A 19414-nucleotide genomic window follows, 5' to 3' on the forward strand; every position below is an offset into this window, starting at 1 on the left:
CCGTGAGCCCGTCTAACCCCGCCCACAGTGAACTCGGCCAACTCTGCCCACAGTGAACTCGGCCAACTCCGCCCACCATGAGCCCGGCCAACTCCGCCCACCGTGAGCCCGGCTAACTCCGCCCACCGTGAGCCCGGCTAACTCCGCCCACAGTGAGCCCGGCTAACCCCGCCCACAGTGAGCCCGGCTAACTCCGCCCACAGTGAGCCCGGCTAACTCCGCCCACCGTGAGCCCGGCTAACTCCGCCCACCGTGAGCTGCTCCAGACACTTCACTTGGGCTGGAAACCCGACAAAAACCTCTGCCACCCCGAAGACTCAGTGCAGCTGGTTTTTATTATTAAAGCCAGGGTTGTAAAATGGCTGCCCCTGCCCTCCCACCCCCTCCCACCTCCAGATCCGTCCCCTCATGGCCTGCGAAGACTTGGAAACGTCCACGTTGAAATGAGAGAATGTCAGATGTGGTCTCTGTGATTGTGTCGGCTCCCCCAGCATTCCTGGGGTGAGGCTGGGCAGCCCCTGCTCACAGTGCTGTCCCCGAGATTCCGGGGTGGGCATCAGGAACGAAGGCCACGGGATAGGCTGAGCTGGTCCCCACGCTCTACCCTGCTGAAGCTGGGCCATAGGCTGGTTTTGTAAAAATGGTTAAAAAAAACAGAAACACAAAACAAAAACAAAAACCCCAAACCCCAGCCATGAGCACCACCCTCTCCTGAGTAGGCCGAGAGGAGGCCCCAGCTCTGGACTCTGAGGTCTGAGGCATGTGGCCTCTGCCTGGCATCACCTCCCCGGAGGCAGACAGCACCCTGAGGGAGGCCAGGCGGGATCCTGAGCCCCATTTGTGGCCCTGGGTGGCCTCTGGGGTCTTGAAAGAGTTTCAAGATGGCTGTCTCCCCTCTTTGCACTCCACAATCCTGCAGGCTCTCTAGGCCTCAGGAACCCTATGCAACTTTGGCTCTTTGGATTCCAAAGATCTGAACTTCTCCTCCAGCCCTGCTGTGGGCTGCAAGTGGATGACAGGCTTGATCTGAAGAACAGGGAGGGCCTCCTGGTTCTTCTGGTTGAACAGACTTACCCTGTGCTCCAGCTCAGGACTGGTCTGGGCTGAGCCCGCAGGGGTAGGCTGGGCCAGGGGTGCTGGCTCCAAGGCCTTATGGGATGGGCAGGGGTCCTTTGACAGAGAGGACATCAGGTCCTGGACTGTGGCCTCTGCCACCTGCTGCTGAGGGGGAGGCAGCAGGGGGAGGGGAGAAGGTCCAGGCTCAGAGGACAGCTCTTCTCGGGGGGTGCTACAGTCTGTGGAGGAAGCCAGCGTGTGGCTGCTGGCGCTCTGGGCCCTGGTGACTGAGCCACAGGTGGAGTGGGAGGTGGCCTCCGAGGTGGCACTGGTGCAGGCGCTGTTACCACTGAGCTTCAGAGGCAGGTCGACTGAGAAGAGATCTGAGGAGATGTTGGGCTGGTGGATGTCTATCGCAGCTGTAGTGACCACACATACTGCTGGCTCTGGGACCCCACTGTCTGCAAGAAACGTAATGTTAGTCATGCTATGCCTCTGCCCACCTGGCTGGACTTGGAAGCCCCGTGTGGGGCTGGGCAGCAAGTGTGGCCAGGTCTTGGGAAGTAGCCATGGTGAGGCCTTTGAGAACCGAGGTCACTATCACTGCCTGCACCGAGAGAGAGGCTGCCAGTCCACCTCGCTGAACCGAAGTGCAGACATGTGACACTCAACAAGCTACCCACGGAAAGGGGCCCACAACACTTCCCAGTGGAAGCTTTAGAAGCCGGCTAGTGCCTTGCCCGTGAGGCCCACACTATGCTCTGTCAGTGGAGGCTGCTGTCTTCTGGGTGCTGGGGATGGTCTGGGAATACAGCCTCAGACAGCTTGCTGTGGGTCTTTATTTAAATCAAAAGGCAGAAGTGTCTCCACAATAGACTAACTTAGCCCATCCCAATCACCCTAGAAAGTCTGTCCCAGGAAAAGGAATTAGGGGTCTGTTGAGGAGTCACTGAATCATTATTATTATTCTTGGTATGTGTGTATGCACATGAGCACAGGAGTGCCTGCCCAAGTGTGTGAGTGTGGAGGCCAGGGGCTGAATTGGATGTCTTTCTCTAATACCCTCTACCTTATTTTTTTTGAGATAGGATCTCTCATTTACCAGGATTTACCAGGTAGCTAGCCAGTGTGCCCCTGGGATTCACCTTGTCACACCTGAGGGAGTTTTAAATGGGCTGGGATAGGACAGGCACATCCTGAGTAGTCTGCTTTCTGCAGACTGATGAGCCTCAGAGCAGTCAACATTCAGCAGCTCTTTTCTCTGAGAGGCATTGGGGGGTGATGGTGGACTATTCTGCGTGTAGAGCTACAGGGATCTCCCCAAAGTTAGGGGGGAAAGACTGAGAAGATGGGTCAGGGCTGGAGAACCAGCAGTTGGATGAGGCTAGGAGAAAGGAGAAAAGAGAGAAGTTGCCTTAAGGGATTAAGTAGTGGAGAAGAAAAATAATCAAGTGCAGGTTACAGAGCATATAGTCTATACGTAGAGCGGAGAGTGCAGGAGTTGTAAGGACAGTGAAATCCAAACTCAGAGTCTAAGGCTTTGGCTACGGAAGAACAAGATGCTAAAAGGTCTGGGTATAAAATCAATCTTGCCCCCTAGGAAAACACACCAGGTGTCCCCTAAGATTTCAAGGGTGTGAAGAAAGCATAAAGCATGTCAGGACTACCCAAGGCCTGCTGCCCCTTTAGCCAGTTATGCTGAGCAAGTTTGCTTTCCATCAGGGCTACCTGAGCACGTCTCTAGTCAGGGTGAGAGATCGCTTGAGTTCGGGATTACAGCCTCTTCCCTCTGTAGGGGCTCCACACTCAACCCTCATGGGTCAGAGATAAGATGGCCCCGACCTTGGCACCTTGTAGGCTCGGCTCTAGGGCATCAGAGTTTCAGCTAAGAGTCTGCTGAGGAGTGAAGCTCCAGGTGTTTTGACACTGAGTTCTACAATCCAAGTCCACAGGCTCATAATGGTAGGCCTTGCTCCCTGAAGCCAGGCCAGATTGTACCTATCCTTGGGATGAGGGCTTGCTGGGTCACAGGTGTCCTGGGGCTACGGAGTTCATGCAAACAGTCCCAACCCAGACTTACCACTGCTAGGTCCGTTGTAGTACTGGCTAATGTAGCTGTTCATGTCGTCCTTCACTGTGGCTTCTACAGAGATGAGGACAGAGAAGGGCGCATGTGATGGTTTGCCACTGTTTCAGCTAAGCTGCCCTCTCTGAGCCACTGTAAAATGGTGAGTGGTGACTGCACTCCTGAGTTACTACCGAGATTATGGAGAGCTAACAGGCGGGTCAGATTCCTAAAAGTGGAGCCAGACACACAGAGGGCATCCGATACATACCTAGGGAAGGCTGTGGAGGCCGCCGGGGATTTGCACACCCTCTGTCTTATCTGCCCGCTGAGGTCTGCAAGTGACAAGACCTGATGCTTCTGGAAGCTACCTCCTGAAGCACACCTGAGTGGGCTGCTGAAGCCAGGCCACCACCTTCAGGTCTAGAGGCTGAGTGCTAGAGGAACGGATCTTAAAAGACTTCTTTTGATCTCGAAATGCCTGTGGTCAGAGGTGTGTTCTGGGGCTGACTCCAGGCCCCACTCCTGCATTAGCTAGACCAGACTCTCTGGCCATCCATAACCTTTGCTATAATTGCAGTCTGGCTCTGCCACTGTGCTAGGAAGCAGAAGGGACTGTTACCAGCAAGCCGTGGTGGGTGCAGGGCCCTGGGCCAAGGGGTCAGGGAGCAGGGGCTGTTCACTTGATCAGGTGTTGTTTTCTGAGGCCCCCACTGACCTAGAGCTTTACAGAGCCTGCGACTGCCCTGCTTATGGGAACCCAAGGTAAACCCATTGTGACTGTAAACCTCGCCACTGCCCCCCCCCCCCACTGCTCCTTCCAAAACCGGCATAATCACGCCCCTAAAGCAGCCTATACCCTGCAAATGTGTTTAACAACTCGGCTGACTCACGCCAAGCTCTTGGCCAGCAGGTACTCTGCTCTTCTCTGTAGGCATGACAGAGAGCCCGGCCTTCAACACCCTGCACTCCTGTGACCCCTACCCAGACCCCTCACCACCATCCCAGACCTGGGGTGGGGAGTGGTAGTCCAGAGGACAGCGTGCTAAGCAGCCTGCTTAGGCATCCCACGTCTCAGCCACCCAGGTGCCCCAGGCTTGTCTCCTCACTCTGCTGCCTACATGTCTGAGGAGGCCACCTCTTCACCAGGCTGTTGATAAAAATAAGCTCAGTCAGGTGACCTTCAGCCAAGACCATGCTCCTGAGCACTGACGGTCTGGCCAACGGTCCCTGGACCGCTGGATAACCTCCAGCTCCTTGTGACTCAACAAGTCCAAATCAGAATTCATGCTCTCTCTCCCCATGCGCACAGCCTTCACCTTGGCCAATGGTCCTCCACCCCAACAGCAGATCCTGGTCACTGCCGAGGGCCTCTGCCTTCCTTAACAGCACCCCGACTTCCATCAACAGTGTGACCCCTCTGTCAAGGCCCTGCTTCTAGACTTAGGTGGTACCTCATGGCATTTTCTCTAGCCTTTGACTTGTCTATCCAATACATTCAGAAAGTGGGATCCCTTTGCAAAGTGACCTTCAAGGCTGAGTTGGGATTCAAAGCCAGACTTGAGTTCCAAATTCATTCAGGCTACTTCAAATACCACTCTGTGTCAGACTTTCTCAGGTCTATCCAACAAGTTCTGGGGCTCTTATGGTCCCTGGCACTTTTATCAGACCCACACACATGGGGCCAGCAAGGGGACCTTGTGTCCAGGAGCAGACAGGTCCTGTCTCCTTCAAGGATCAACCCTGGGACCAGCTCAACTTCCTGCTCCCTGCTGCTTGGCGGTGGGAAGACCAAGGGCAGACTGGCCAGAGGCACCTCTGTGGTTGTTTCTCTGGACGCTGGTGCCGCAAGGGGGACGCCAAAGTTGTGATATATGGTGAAATCTGTGGCACTCCTACCAGGAGCTGTAATTCATAAGTTATGGGCGAGTTTCAAGACTAATAAATTTGGGAGAGAAGTATTAATGACTACACAGGGGCACTGTGAACTTGGCAGGCCCCAAAGCCTGGAACTTTGCAGCCCGGGTTTTAAAAATGATTTGTGCTAAAGCAAGTCTAAACAGAAGCCGGTCGGCATAGTCTGACTGTGACCCTGCTGGCAACTTCGGGAAGCTCTTCCCTCTCAGAGGAATGAGGCTGGGTTGGGGCTGGCGCTGGCACTCTTGCCCTCCCCGGCAGCCCTCCCCCACTTAAGGAGTGACAGCCAGGCAGAGGTGATGCTGGCCACGTCCCAAGGCTCCTGTGACTCATGGCTATGTCTGCAGGTTAACGCCCGGATTGTCTGTGTCCTATCGTACATGCGGAGGGCCTCTGAGCTCTGCCAGCCTGGAAGTCACAGCTACTAACAAATGTTGCCCTTTCTTAATCTTCAGAGTGGCCCAGAATGCTCTTGGCTCGCCTGACTGTAATTTCTAATGTCATAGAAATCCCACCCTGGACATGGCTTCTGGTCAGAGAATCAGCTGGGGGATGCCCCGAGTCCCTGGACTGCTACAGGCCGTGAATCATGGCGGCTTCTCTCAGCCCCCACATTCTGCCCTCTGCTTTCCAAGGCACTGGCTGTGCCACTGAAGGCTCTGGAGACAGTTGTGAAAATGCAGATGGAGAACTGAACTGTGTGTGGGTGGCTGCCACACACGAGGTAGGTGTGCATTAAAAGGGAGGGAGGTACCCAGAGGTGCCACTGGGGCAGCAGGGAGCGGGAGTGGGCAAGGAAGGCATCTCGTCTGTTAGCACCATGTCCCTCCCCAGTGTGTTAGACTGAAGTTTTCAATTCCTGGTACCAGGATGCGAGCTTATCTGGAAACATGACTGCAGTGAAATCAGTCCCGGTGAGGCCATATTAGAGTAGGGCACACCTGTACAAATAGGGAGTTTAGACACAGACACAAAGGGAGATGCCATGTAAGGATGAAGGCAGAGGCCGGGTCACGTGTCTACGAGCCAAGGATTGCCAACAGCCACCAAGAGCTACAGAAGTGGACGGAACAGACAGGTTCTCCATCAGGGCGCTCAGAGGGACCAACCCTACCAACAGCCTGATCGCAGACGCCTAATATCCAAAACTGTGAGGTTATTTCAATTGCTCGGGTCACTCAGCTTGTGGCATTTGTTAGATAGACATCAAACAAATGACCATGCTACTCTAAGAGACTTAGGCATTTTCCAGAATGAGCACAGAGAACCAGTTAAGGTGCAGTGTCAGAGGTGACATGAAAGATTTTAGAAGGGCACTGTATGCTGGTGGGGGGAGCTGACTGGTTCCTCACACCTCCCGGGAGGCAATGGAGCTGGCGAGTACAGCATCCCACCCTGCTTGCCCTTTCTAGTTCTCTCCTTGATGCAAAGGGTGAAGTCATTCCTGGATTAAGCTGACTTTGGTGTCCTGAAGGCTAAGGTCGCCCAACACCATCTCTTCCTGGCTGTGCGGCTGTTTTCTTCCCAGCCCTGCAAGGAACTCTCTTGACCACAGGTAAAAATCAGGGTCCAGAGAAGCAAAATTGCCTGCCCAGGGGAGAACTGCTTGGAAGAAGAAATGGCCTTTGCATCTTGCTCCCTCGGTGCAGTAGCTGGCTGGGTACGGTCCCAGTACTGTCCCGTTAAGGTACTGTCCCGTCCCCGTCACTACTCATGTTATGGCCCTCGATTTGCCCCATCTGCAAAGCTTAGGTCACAGGCTGTTCTGGTTTTCGGCCTGGACTTCTTTTCTGGGCTGTGGTAGGTGGCAGTCCACTAGGAGGGTCTCAGACCTCCAACTCGGAGCCCGGCTCTACCACGTGATGGTTAATGCTAGTTGTCAATTTGACAGGCTAATCACCTAGGAGACAAACGCCTGGGCACCGGAGGTTCTGAACTGAAGAGAGAACAATGAGAGCGTATCTAGAGTAGGCTAATTGAGGTTGGGAGACCATCCTAACAGCGGGTGGCTCGATCCCATGAGTGGAGGCTCCAGACTGGCTAGAAATGGAGAAAGCAACCCAAGAACCAATTTTCATCTGGTTCCTGACTGGCACTACAAGGTGTCCACTCCGCCCCTGTCGCTTTCCGGATTGATGGGCTGCACTCTGTAACCGTCTGCCATAAAACCAAAACCAAAAAACCAAAAAAAGAAAACCTTCCTTCCTTTTATCAGGTATTTTTTGCAAGTACAGGAGAGTAACAACTATGGGCCTTTGAATGGCTTTTCCCGGATCTGAATAATTTTTAGTTTGTGTCAAGATCCCCTGGTTAGTTGCTCCCCCTGGGCTCTGGGAGGTAGCTCTGAGGGCGCTGACCTCTGAGTGCCACCGCAGGTCGGGGCAGATGAGAAGGTACAGACCTGCGAGAAGTCGCCCCAGCTCCTGGAATCCTCTGTCCCACCCAACCTCTGTGTGCAGAGCCCTGGAATCGGGTGAGGGAGGAACCCGTGGGACTCTGGGGACCGGACCGCGGGCTCACCTTGAGCGGGCCTCATCTCCTCCACGATGCTCTCGGCGGCAGTCTCCTCGGCCCACGTGCCGGCCTCCACTACCTTGTAGCGGCTGCGTGGCTGGCTGAGCACGTGAGGGCCTTGCTGCAGCGCCGCCTCCCGCTCGGCAGCCAGATCCAGGTCCTGCTGGGCCAGGTGCGCGCGCAGCTGCCGGATCTCAAACTGCAGGAGGCAGAAAGGTGGAGGGTGGGTGCGCTGGTGGGGTGGGGTGGGGTGGCGTGGGAGTGGGGACGGGGTCCGCAGCCTCGCTAGGAGCTTTGCCCCTGGATGGCACACTAGGATGTGGGGATGAAAGGGCGGAGCACCCCAAGGCAGGACGCTGGACTCCTTAGCGTGCTCTCACCAACACTAAACACACTAGAACCTTTTACAGTGAGTGCGAGCCCTTGTCTCGGAAACTGTGAGGCCAGGCCCTACTCTAAGACAATGGCTGTGACTAGGAAGACAACTGTAGTTTGTAGGAAGACCACTGGACCAGCGGTGAGGAAATCTGATTGGAATCCGCCTCTAACTACTTGTGCGCCTCCAAGGAATAAAAAGGAAAGCTCTCTTTAGGTTGCTCCGAGAGGTGCTGAATGCAAGTCAGGAGCCTCCCCATACCCAAGCTAGCACGACTGAAGCATTCTGGCTTCACATACATGCTGGTCCGGCTTATTAGTCTTCCAGTAATATCCATTTTTCCGCTTTCACGAGTTGTGGGAGGTGCCTCTCCGCTAGATAGTACCTGGATATGTGAGCTTGGGAAGGCCTTTTCACTTTCTCTGGCCTCAGTTTCCTGGTTTGTAAATGCAGTTTTATATCTCTGAGTTTTATGTCCCTTTCTGAAGATGTGGTAAAATAAAAATCTCAGCGGTAACACCATCAACACCATCATCATCATCTTTGTTAGAAAGCTTCTTAGGAAGGCTTCTAAATGTCTCGAGTTTTCTATTGAAATGGGCGTCCACACTCCAAATCTTACTGGGACATTTAAGTGTGTAGGACAATGGTCTGTGTGTGCTAAATGGTAATGAGTATTCACTGCCACCTAGTGTTCAAAGTACACATTGTACCCCATCTAACCTGGCGAGGGTGCAATGCTATTCTATTACCTACTTGTCCGTGAGACCCCCCAAAACAGCCCAGACCCCTTATTAGAATGTTGGACTTGCACCTCCAACGGCCGCTTATGATTGATTACCATGTAGCCAGTTCGCTTGGTCAAAACAGCACTCCACTGTCCCCCCAGACCTGTCCCTCGGCGGTTTTTATCTCATGTTAGCTACAGCCAAACAATGTCCTCTCGGCATCCAACCCAGCCCTGCAAGTGCTCTCCAGTTCTACGCTGGCCATCGACTGACAGCTGCATATCTGCACATGGACTCTGGCCAGCCTACATCAGATCATGACACCCCTGTCCGTCAGTCTTAGCGGTTTACCACCTCACTTGGGAGAAAGCCCAAACTCCCTGCCCTTGGCTCCAAAAGCCTCCACACCGCCTGTTTCCTCAAGAGTCCGGCTGTTCTGTAAAGGCACAAGGTACTTTCCCAACTGCTCCCTCTGTCCCAGATCACATGGCTGACCGCCACCCAGAGGGCCTTACCCTGGTCTCTCACCTACCACCCCCAGTCACGTCGGCCCCTGAAGCCACGCATCACACTGACTGCATGAAATCAGCTACCTTCGTCTCCCTCCCTCCCTTCCTTTCTTAGACAAGGCCTCACGTAGTCTCAGTTAGCTTCAGACTCCTTAAATTCCCGATGCTTGGTCCCCACCTTTTGAGTGCTGGGGTGCTACTATGCCCTGGTTCCATGCAGCTCTGGGACTGGAGCCCAGGAGCCCAGGGCTTCCTGCAGGCTAGGCAAAGCACTCTGCCAACGGTGCCACACCCACAGGCCTGTTTTCATTTTTTATTTATTTTTATTTTATGTGCATTGGTGTTTGCCTGCATGTGTATCTGCGTGGAGGTGTCAGAACTCCTGGAACTGGAGTTACAGTTATGAGCTGCCATGTGAGTGCTGGGAATTGAACCCGGGTCCTCTGGAGGAGCGGCCAGTGCTCTTAACCACTGAGCCATCTCTCCAGCCCCCAATTCATTTCTTTTTGTGAAATAAGTAAAACATGAGCAGAGCGGAAAGCATTTACTCACACGGGAATGGCCTAGCAGTGACCTGGTGGGGGACAACTCCCAGTGTTAGTGCCTGCATGCTGTGTCTGGGACCGCTCATGTTTCCAGAAAGTTCATTAATCTGTCATTGATGGGACTCTGCTGGGTGCTCTGCACTGGGAGCTGGGCCATCACCAGGGAGGGGGACTTTTTCTCTTAACCCTGTATCTCTCTCCCCAGTACCTGCCCAATCCAGAGCCTGGGTGCTGCGCCTCTGGTTTCATTTCTCCAGAGGACAAACCCATGGTCTCTTGTAGGGTGGAGTCTGGCCTCCTGGCCAGACAAGCCTTGGAGTATTTTAAATTTCTGTATGGACTTTTACCCAGTCCCCTTGCCCTGACGTTCATTTCACACTGCACCCCTTCCTCCCAGAATCTCCGGGGTTCCGATGGCAGAACAGGTACCATTTCCCTCTCCTGTGGTCGCGTCAGTTACGATTTTGTCCACTTTGCCTAAAACCCTTGAAATCTGTCCCCTCTCTGACCCAGCCTCCAAGGCTTGTCTTAAGTTCTACGCATTTGGGGTCTCCCTTCAGCTCTCCTCTTAGTGGCATCTGCGACGCCATCGGGTGCAAATGTGTGGTGACAGCACCCGTGAGTCTACCTTTCACACCAACTGCCCCAGCGTGTGCTGATAGAAAAGAAACAAAACCTTCATAGGTACCAAAAATGCCACGAGGAAACCGGCTACTTTGCACGCAAATTAACTAATTAATTAATTAAACCATGAAAGAACCGAACTCGAGTAAAATCCACTTAATTCACAGTGTGTGCCGCTGTCCGGACTGCGTTACACAGACCCATCTTGGTTGATTGCAAGCTATTAGCACAATGTCATGGGAAACTGAGAAACGAGAGTGATTGGTTCCTTGAAGCTTGTAAGAGCCGCGGCACACCAACGCCGTGATCCCCTGCACCCCCGAAAGTATATGCAGAAGCACACAGACCTTGTCTGTGCTGTTGTGTATACCCAGGAGACACTCGGGGGCAGCTGAATAAATGAAGTAAAATTAGCTTCTTCACCCTGTGGTTTCAGACTAAGCCTAACTCTAGGTACAGTCTGAGCTTCAAGAGCCCAAAGTAGAGACAAAGATTGTGCCACATACACTGAGCCCAGATCCTGGCCATAGACTGAGCCCTGATCCTGGTTACATACCCAGTATAGACTCTGCAGTCTCAGCCTCCACTACTGGCCATACACTGAACCCTGACTTTGGTCACACATGAAAATGGGTCTTTGTTATACTTTATCAACCCCAACCTGGGTCTGATATGGACCCCCAACCCTGGCACAGTCACAGTCCTAACTCTTGACTCAAGACACTGGATCTCAACAACCCAGCAGTCAGATGGGACTGGCAGTCTCAGGAGTGTGAGAAAATACAGCTTACAAATTTTATGGCGGCTTTTTCTGTAGGGAGCAGTAAGGGGCCACTTCTCTAGAAACAAGGTCCTGAAGGTCAATAAGAGCCCATAAGGTAACCTTCCCAAGCTCTGTGGGGCTGGGAGCCCCCTTGCCTAGGCTGATGGGAACTTCCCATGGGCACATGCAGCCACTTTCTCCAAGGCCATGCATCAGAGCTGCAGGCCCAGCTAAAGGCTTCTGAGGCCCCTCGGAGGGGATGCATTATTGATGGCTTGTAATCGATATGGAGCTGCTCCGGGGAGTCTCCCTGGAATTCAGGCCAGCCAGCCGGAGGTCAGGGCCTGCCCAACCCAAGACCACATACGCTCAGAAACAAGTTTTGAACTGAAGATGTGAATACTAAGTCCATGTAGTTTTCTCATTCATTCAGAAGTCAGGTAGGGGCCATGTTAAAATTCTGCATGCCTGCCCTGGCTTCAAGGTGAGAGTCCTGTGATCCCAGGGAAGAGATGACTTGTGCCACATTACCTCTGAGAATCACAAGTCTTGTCCTGGAGTAGTGCCTGAGGCAGGGAGGAATACAGGAGATGTAGGGAAAGGTTACCCAGCAGAGCATGTTACCACAGAGAGAGGTTTTAGGGACCTCAGCCTAAAGAGCATCAGGAAACAGCTGTAATTCCACACAGGGCAGAGTGGTGGGCATTAGTGCTGTGACCCAGAGGCACGATCGAGGTCACCTTGCTGACCGCAGGCTGGAGAAAGGGAGGTGTGGGGATACCTACCCGGACCTACTGCAGTGGTCCAGACCAGAGATGGCCAGATTTGGACTATGATGAAGGCATGGCTGAAGGAAATAAGAGGAAAGCGGGTGGGAGGTGGGGGTGGGGGAGAAGTGAGCATGTCCCTACCGATGTGTATTGAAATGAGGGTAAGAGAGAGGGCAGCCTGCTAAAGAGGTAGCTGGGTTTTATCTCATTTTTTTTTTTTTTTTTTTTTGTAGACAAAGGTCTGACTAAGTAAACCAGGCAGGCCTCAAACACACAGTGGTCCACCTGCCTAAGTACTGGTGTCGGCAGGGCTAGGTTTTTAGATGCTGGGTGGCTGGGTGGTACCTGGCTTCACCCTGAGTAAGAATGGCTGATTCGTTATGCGAGAACTACAGATGGGCCAGATGGCATTCCACTCTGGCCACTGGCTGAGGCCGCCCATGGGGGTTTCTCAGTGTGCCCCAGTGAGACCCTTAGGCACTGGCTCCCGACACTTCTGCTACTTAACACTACTCCATACACCTCCCCCAGCTGACTGCAGGGTTGTTAGAGGAATGTCAGGCTGTTGTTAGTCAGATGAGTTAATTGAGGCTTGGAGGTGGAAGGAGCCTCCCGTGCTGGTGGGAAGGGGGAAGGGAAGGCCAGGACAAAGATGGAGCCCTTGCCCTTGGCCTCCATCCTCCGCGACCTTGTGACAGGGAACTAGAGCCTAGAGGGTGAGATGGGGTGGGTCAGCTTGGCAGCAGGAGAAGAACACCGGGTCCCCACAGGAACAAAGTCGGCTTCGGGGAGGGGCTCTGAGCCCTTGTCCGTCAGTCCCTCCCATTACGCTGGATACATCCCTTTTCTCCTCTGGGCTTCATTTCACTTTCCGTACAGTTCAAGGCAAATGAACTAACTGGCTGAGCTCTGAGTCTTGCCCTGAGCCCCAGCTTGGGGGCTGAGGCTAGGCTGGGGTAATGAAGTTCAGGATCAGCTAATTCTCAGGGTTGTCATGAAGGCCAACCCTGCTGCTGATGACATAAGCCTTTCCCAGAAGACTGGCTCTTTGAAGAATGATCACACAATCCAGAACCCTCACACGCCACATCATCAACAGTGGGTCGCATATGGTGAGACTGACTAGCCAGGCAAAGAAGCCGGGAAGAGCCATCACTTAGAAGAAGGGAAAGCAGTTAATAGAGGCGGACGGACATATGAGTATTCAAGCTAACTCGTAAGGATCTAACATGATGAGTGATAATGGGAAAGAAAATGAGTCAGGGATGGTGACCCACACCCAGAATTGTAACAGCTGAAGAACTGAGGCAAGAGAAGCGCAAGTTCAAGACCAGCCTGGGCTACGTAGTCCCTTAATAACCTTCCAGTGGAGAATGAGACTCAAACTACAATTTATGATACAATATCTGAAGGAATACTCAGGTAGTGTTACAGCAGTCTGGGCAAAGAGAAAGAATTCTTGAGCTTCAAGATGGGAGATGGGGCTATAAACATACCAGAACTTACCGGTGGAGGAGAGGGGCAGCCAATAGAAGGAGAGGGGCAGCCAATAGGAGGAGAGGGGCAGCCAATAGGAGGAGAGGGACATGCAACACAATTGGAAAAAGGGACAGAAGTAATAAATCATACAGCTGGGAGTGTAGCTCAGTGGTCGAGCATGTGCTCCTGGTGTTCATTAACCGCCCCCCCCCAAGAAAGACAAAGAAATCCAGCCCCAAGCTTCACCATCCAATGAAAGCGATCAGTCGGCTCTATTCAAGAAAAAATAGGAAAAGAAAAAGAAAAAGAAACTTCTAGGCACACCTAAAGAGGGTTGGCACACCCCCCAACTCGTAGAACCCTGCAGTCAACCTGCCAGAACCAACCAGAAGAAATACCATGCCCGCAGGATCTCCAGAGCTCACGAGAGCCTGGCCTCGGACAAAGGTAGGTGGACAGTGCCTCTGAAGACAAAACAAAGGCAATCTTCCACCAGCAAACATTACACAAAAGCCCATCCCTAGGCTAGGGGAGAACTAAAGCACAGTCATGGCCCCACTTACATCATTAGCTAAGTACGTCTAATCAGAGAGCCCAGCCTGGTCCACAGGAATCCGCCGAGAGCCCCAAAGTGTGCATTACTGGAGCAAAACCCAGGCCCATCCACAGTGGCCACACCCAGCCTTCTCTGCCTTTAATGGGCTGGCTACAGAGTCCAATTGACACAGGCTGCAACCTGATCAATGCACACTTTGGCCTGCAATCGCGATGGCATCTAATGCAACAGCAATAATTTGGCTCCATTCTGTCCGTGCTGTCTACATAGGCTGCCTTGCCTTCAAAGCCATCTGCTGCTGGGATGGCTTCCAATGTTTATCTCCATTAGTTTCACCATTGTTGGTAACAATAAAAATCAGGAGACGGTTGCAAACTAATGATTTAGGAGCAGGGTGAGGCTGAAATCGACCTTGGCCCCTTTCCATCCACTGTGGAGATGACTGGTAGATGGCCATAAATTTAAATTATAGTAAAAGGATAACATATGTTATTTCTCTGATGGCTAATTTTATCAGCTAAATAGGCTTGTCACTAAAGCTATCGGTTGTTTTTCAAACCACTTCCCATGTAATAATAATAATAATAGTAATAATAATAACAACAACTTTACTTCCCTCAGTGGAAATTTTGAAAAACCCAGGTAACAGAGGCTACTGTGCCAAAAAGGTGGGGGCTGAAGACTTCTGCAGGGAAGGAACTCTCTAGAATGAGCCACTGTTGAAGCAGTATAGAACCTGTTTCCTGTTATCTTGTCCTCTGGCTGATTCTATCCGTTCCGGGCACAGCCTCCAAGGTGAGCGCTTTGTGCAGAGCTGAGAGACTCACTCGGGATTCTCAGTACCAGGTCCAGAGGGAGGCCAGGATGACGGCCTTGGTTCACACCCAACCCTCTGCACCCACAAAGCCTGCCCTAGCACATGAGCACATGGTGGTCTATCTCTCTGCCTTTCCTGCCTCAACATGTGTAGAGGGTGGAAATACTCATCTTTTTCTTGGGGAAACTGACCAGGGAGACAGTCTCTTACAGGGAGGATTTTGGTGAGTGGGACTGTGCCTCCAACTCTACAAGAGGGTTATGAGCCTATAAAACTCATCTTGTGGGTTTGGCAACTGTGTCGTGACCTGTGTGCCCCCAAAGAGAAGTCAAAAGACATCAAGTATTTGACAGCGCATTTGTAAATAATGAGCATGATGGAAGTCCATTCAGGAGCATTTGTACTGTCTCATCCATCAAGAGCCTCTATAGGTGTCATTCAACTGAACTGCCCCTCACAGCACCCACGCAATAACAACTCTGTTGCTGCCTCCATCTTTCCAGTGAAGAAGCTGTGCTCAGGGTTGAGGAGGGACACGACTGGTTGCCAGTGGAGCAAAGGTAGGAACCAGCTCGCTGGCAACTCTTACAAGCACATTTTTGGCACCCTGAAGTCTGCCGTCCACCGGATGCGTCTTTGGGGAACCGAAGCTTGTCCAGGGTCTCGGCTGTACTAAGGGGTACACAGGTACCACCGGGCTCCTTAGAGGCTTGTCCCCTAGTCACCCTACAGTGATCCCCAGACCCTCAGTATCTCCCCCACATCTCAAGGTGAACGTGGCTGGGTAAAGAGAGTTCCACTTCCTTCTCATCCCCATGGGACTCAACAGAGGACAAACACTAACTCTCCAAGTGTGCCAGGTCAGACTGGACTCGTTTAGGCCAAGCGCTGTGACAAGACCTGAAGGTCAAAGGGCAGACAGGCTGGGCTTGTGCGGTGTGTTTCAGAATTACAGCAAGAGCCTGGGCGTCACAAGCGTGAGATCTCAGAAGCGGCTTGTAGGATGACTCAGAAGAATATACTGCCACATGGACCGAACCGCTAATCTAATGTGCCTTGATATTTGAAATGGCCAGGACCAAGGGAGAGAGAAGGTCCACACTACCTCCCCAAAGGGCAACCACCAGCCTCTTCTTCTGGGACCGATGTGTCCATCATGGGGATTAGAACTCTGGCTGTAGTCCCGTCAGGGGAAAAAACAAATCAGTAGCTAGAGGCCCTCGCAGCTGAGGGTTGTGGATCAGAGCACTCCACAGTCGCAGCTTCAGAGCTGGCCAGGGCTCAGAAGCAAGAATGGACTACTATGTGTCCTCCCCATCCGGATCCTCTGGGCTCCCATTTCCTCAAGGAACTCTGAAGAATAAAAAGGTGTCGAGTGGTCAGAAGGGATGATGGGAACGAGAGAAGCAGAGAATCCCTGTCCAGACCTGAGTGCTCATGTGGTCGGTGTGTGTGTGTGGGGTGGGGGGGTGGGGGTGGGGGTTGTGCATGCGCACGTGCGAGTTACAGAGAGCCCAGACACTGGCATTTCCACTCTTACCCTCCAACTACTGTGTGACACTCCCTTTTCCATGGACCTCAGCTTCCTCACCTGCCAAATCTTAGATTGGACCCACACCATCACAGACCTCTCAGATATGAAGGACTCTGGAGGCACCCTGGGTGTGGCCTGTGGTAAGAAATGATATGCCACATGGCAATGAACACATGAATCTTTACAATGGAGAAGCCTAACTGTCTTGGCGAGGTGGTCAGGCCAATATCAGTCCGACTGTGTGTCCCTGTCGCCCTTGGTAAGAACAGCACACCCGCAGACTTCCTTCCGAATGATATTACCAAGAGAAAAACTGCACCAAGTCTCGACAGGGAGACCCCTACCAAACACCCAGCCAGTGCCCTCAGAATCATCCAAGTCATCGAGACAGGAAAGAGAGAGACCGTCACAGAGAGGAGCCCGGGGAGACAGGAGTGCTGAGATGAGCCGCGGACCCTGGAACAGGATGTAGTTGGAATGATGGATCGGTACTGGTTCGTTCATTGTAACTAATACAAGACAGCAGAATGGCTGACTCTGTCTAGGGCCTGGGGGAAATCTGTAAACCTAAAATGGCTCAAAAACAGCTTTAAAAAGAACTAAAACGCATGAAACCAGGGCAAATATTTCTGTAAGTTTATGCAAAGGAGAGAGCAAGGTGGACTCCCCACTGAAACCGGAACTGGCTGCCCTGAGGGGTGGGGACGTGAAGTTGGGAGGGTCTTTAAGTTCAAGGTCAGTGAAATCCCCATCTCCAAAAAGCAATCCGTCAGTCAATCAATAACCAATCAAATACACCAGAAACCTGTGTGTTTCCCCACATGTACACATCAGTTTCTTGTGTGAGGCACATATGAATTCCACCTGGAAAAGGCTCCCATTAAATACATTCTAGGAACTTGAGCCCCCAAGACTAGAATGATGGTCTGGGGCAGGGCTAGGTGGACAGCAGGCTGGAGATTCTGGAAACACTGTCTAGATTATTGAGGACTCCGGGCCAGTGCCTGCAAGGGGGGCTGCTCTTCAGGGGTGTCAGTCAGGCTGCCCCATGCCTGACTTTCTGTGCAATGTTCTTTCGGGTTCTTGTTGTTGTTTTGGTTTTTTGTTTTTTTTTTTGAGACAGGGTCTCACTAGGTAGCTCGGGCTGAGAACTCACTACTTAGACCAAGCTGACTTTGAGCTCTCAATCCTCCTGCCTCTGCTCTGGGTGCTAGGCACATACCACACACACACACCACGGGCTCTGAGTGATGTTTTCACTGAGCCCAAATAGAAACCACAGGATAAGGAATGGCCCCCAACAAGGGGGGCTGGGAAAGAAGAGCACCTAGATCTGTCCCTGACTCTAAGAGGGGGGTGCCCTGGGCAATTTACTACTCAGACTTATTACTAAAGCAGGTATATGCAGGAGCGAGCAGGCAGTCTGAGGGAGCCCCCGTTAGTCAGTATTTAAATCTCATAACCACCCTGTGGGGGTTGTCTTACCACCTCCATTTTTCAGGTTAACAAAACCAAGGTTCTATCAGCGTCCAAAGCCACAAAGTCACTAAGCAACAGGGCTGGCTTGGAACTAAGTCTGTCCCTAATGGCCATTCTCGATCACCTCACACCCCGCCTAACATCCACAGCCGACACACCCCCTTCAGGGCATCTGTTGTGTGGCTGTCTCAAACTTGGGCCCACACTGCCGCGCACTGCTGTCCCTGGCCTCTGGGGAGTGGGCTCCAGCTTTAAAGGGCAGTGGCCTTTAAACCCACTCTGTCTGGAGAAGCTGAGCCCTGATTCCACCAGGCCACCTCCCCACCGTCCCCCTGGGCCCACGGGGACCCCAAGTGGTCTGTCCCTTACTGCAGTCTTAGCCAAGATGACAGGCTTCAGGTGCTTTTTAAATTCACAAAGCTCATTTCTGTTCATCTCGTTCCAGATGTCATTCCCTAGCAAGGACCTTCTTTATGTATTGCTCTTTCCTGTACGACTCTGAGGGAGTTCCCTCCCCGGGACCCCGAGGAAAGAGCCTACATGTGGGGAGTGACTCGAACCTGCATGGCTCAGGGCACAGGCTATGCCGTGACTTTGCCATTAGAGTTTCCTCCTGGCCATGAAGCACATATGTGGCTGATGGCCGCTTGTGGTAGGGCTGTGCTCTCTGTTGGGCATCTGTGAATTCAGGAGGGGGGGTGCAGCTCTATGGTGATTCTCTCAAGTTGCCCACAGTAGCGGTATTTTCCTGGTGTGCAGGGGACCAAGAGCTCTCGGATCCACTTCCAGCTGGTTTCTGGGTGACACTTCCAGCTGTCCTTTCTCACTTTCCCAGACTCCCAGCCTAAACCCAGTGTGTTGCTATTACCCTGGCTTTCTATCCCCACCTGTCCTCTCCTACCCACCCCCTAGAAGCAACCAGAAAGATCCGTGGAAAATTAACATTTCCACAGAGCCACTTTCTCTTTTCCCAGATGTCTTGATCAGCCCAGAGCCCCTCCAACCCCACCCCTACCCTCCTGCTGCCTTTGCTAGCTCACAAGGCGCATGGCCTCTGAAGCCCAGCTCAGTCCCCAGTCTCACGCTGGAAACTGGGCCTCTTGCCTGCTCTCCCAGATGGCTTTGTTCAGGCCAGCTCCTCTGCCAACATCCCACACACGCACCACGGCCTCCAGGGTCCCTGTGAGGCATGCATGGCACCAGACTGCCTCTGCATAAGCTTTGGCCACCACATGCGGTTACCCAAAGCTCCCATGAGGAGGGAACTGGCCTGTATCCCATTTGGAAAGGAGTTCCTGGTGCCTAGCTCAAGTGCAGCATAGAGCAGGCCCCTGATGGCCAGGCTGGGCACACTGGTGAGAGAATGTGCGGGAGCGGAGAGTCACTTAGGGGCCACACCACTGTCTCTTCAGAGCAGAATCCCATATGGACTGCCATGGTCCAAGGGGCCCCCGGACAATGTGCTGAGGGATGGGTCCACAATGGCTCTTCCAGTCCCTCAAGAACACTTTGTAAGAACGAAAAGGCCATGTTTCTGGAGTACAGAAAAAGAATTGGCTCGTGGGCAGACATCCCAAGGGGATGATTTGAAGACGCTGCATGCACAGTCCTGTGGGGATATTTCCAAGGGTCGACATGTGGTGACATTCCACAGCTTCCCACACTCATCTGCTGAGGAGTCA

The 19414-nt window shown here is 52.7% G+C and overlaps 1 protein-coding gene across 4 annotated transcripts in view; it reads right to left on the reverse strand.

Moving 5' to 3' along the window:
- Positions 1-317: 317 nt before the first annotated feature.
- The window catches only part of Tmem266 (transmembrane protein 266), a 115881-nt gene continuing 96784 nt past the window's right edge, over positions 318-19414 (reverse strand). For all 4 annotated transcript variants that reach the window (XM_028865009.2, XM_028865012.2, XM_037207487.1 and 1 more), the window contains 3 exons: positions 7559-7751; positions 3137-3199; positions 318-1517 (listed from right to left, as the gene is read on the reverse strand). In XM_028865009.2, the coding sequence (XP_028720842.1) occupies positions 925-1517; positions 3137-3199; positions 7559-7751 (849 nt within the window). In that variant the 3' untranslated portion in view covers positions 318-924. The remainder of the gene's footprint in view (positions 1518-3136; positions 3200-7558; positions 7752-19414) is intronic.

Source organism: Peromyscus leucopus, chromosome 7, assembly GCF_004664715.2.
Source record: "Peromyscus leucopus breed LL Stock chromosome 7, UCI_PerLeu_2.1, whole genome shotgun sequence".
In the NCBI taxonomy this organism is placed as follows: domain Eukaryota; kingdom Metazoa; phylum Chordata; class Mammalia; order Rodentia; family Cricetidae; genus Peromyscus; species Peromyscus leucopus.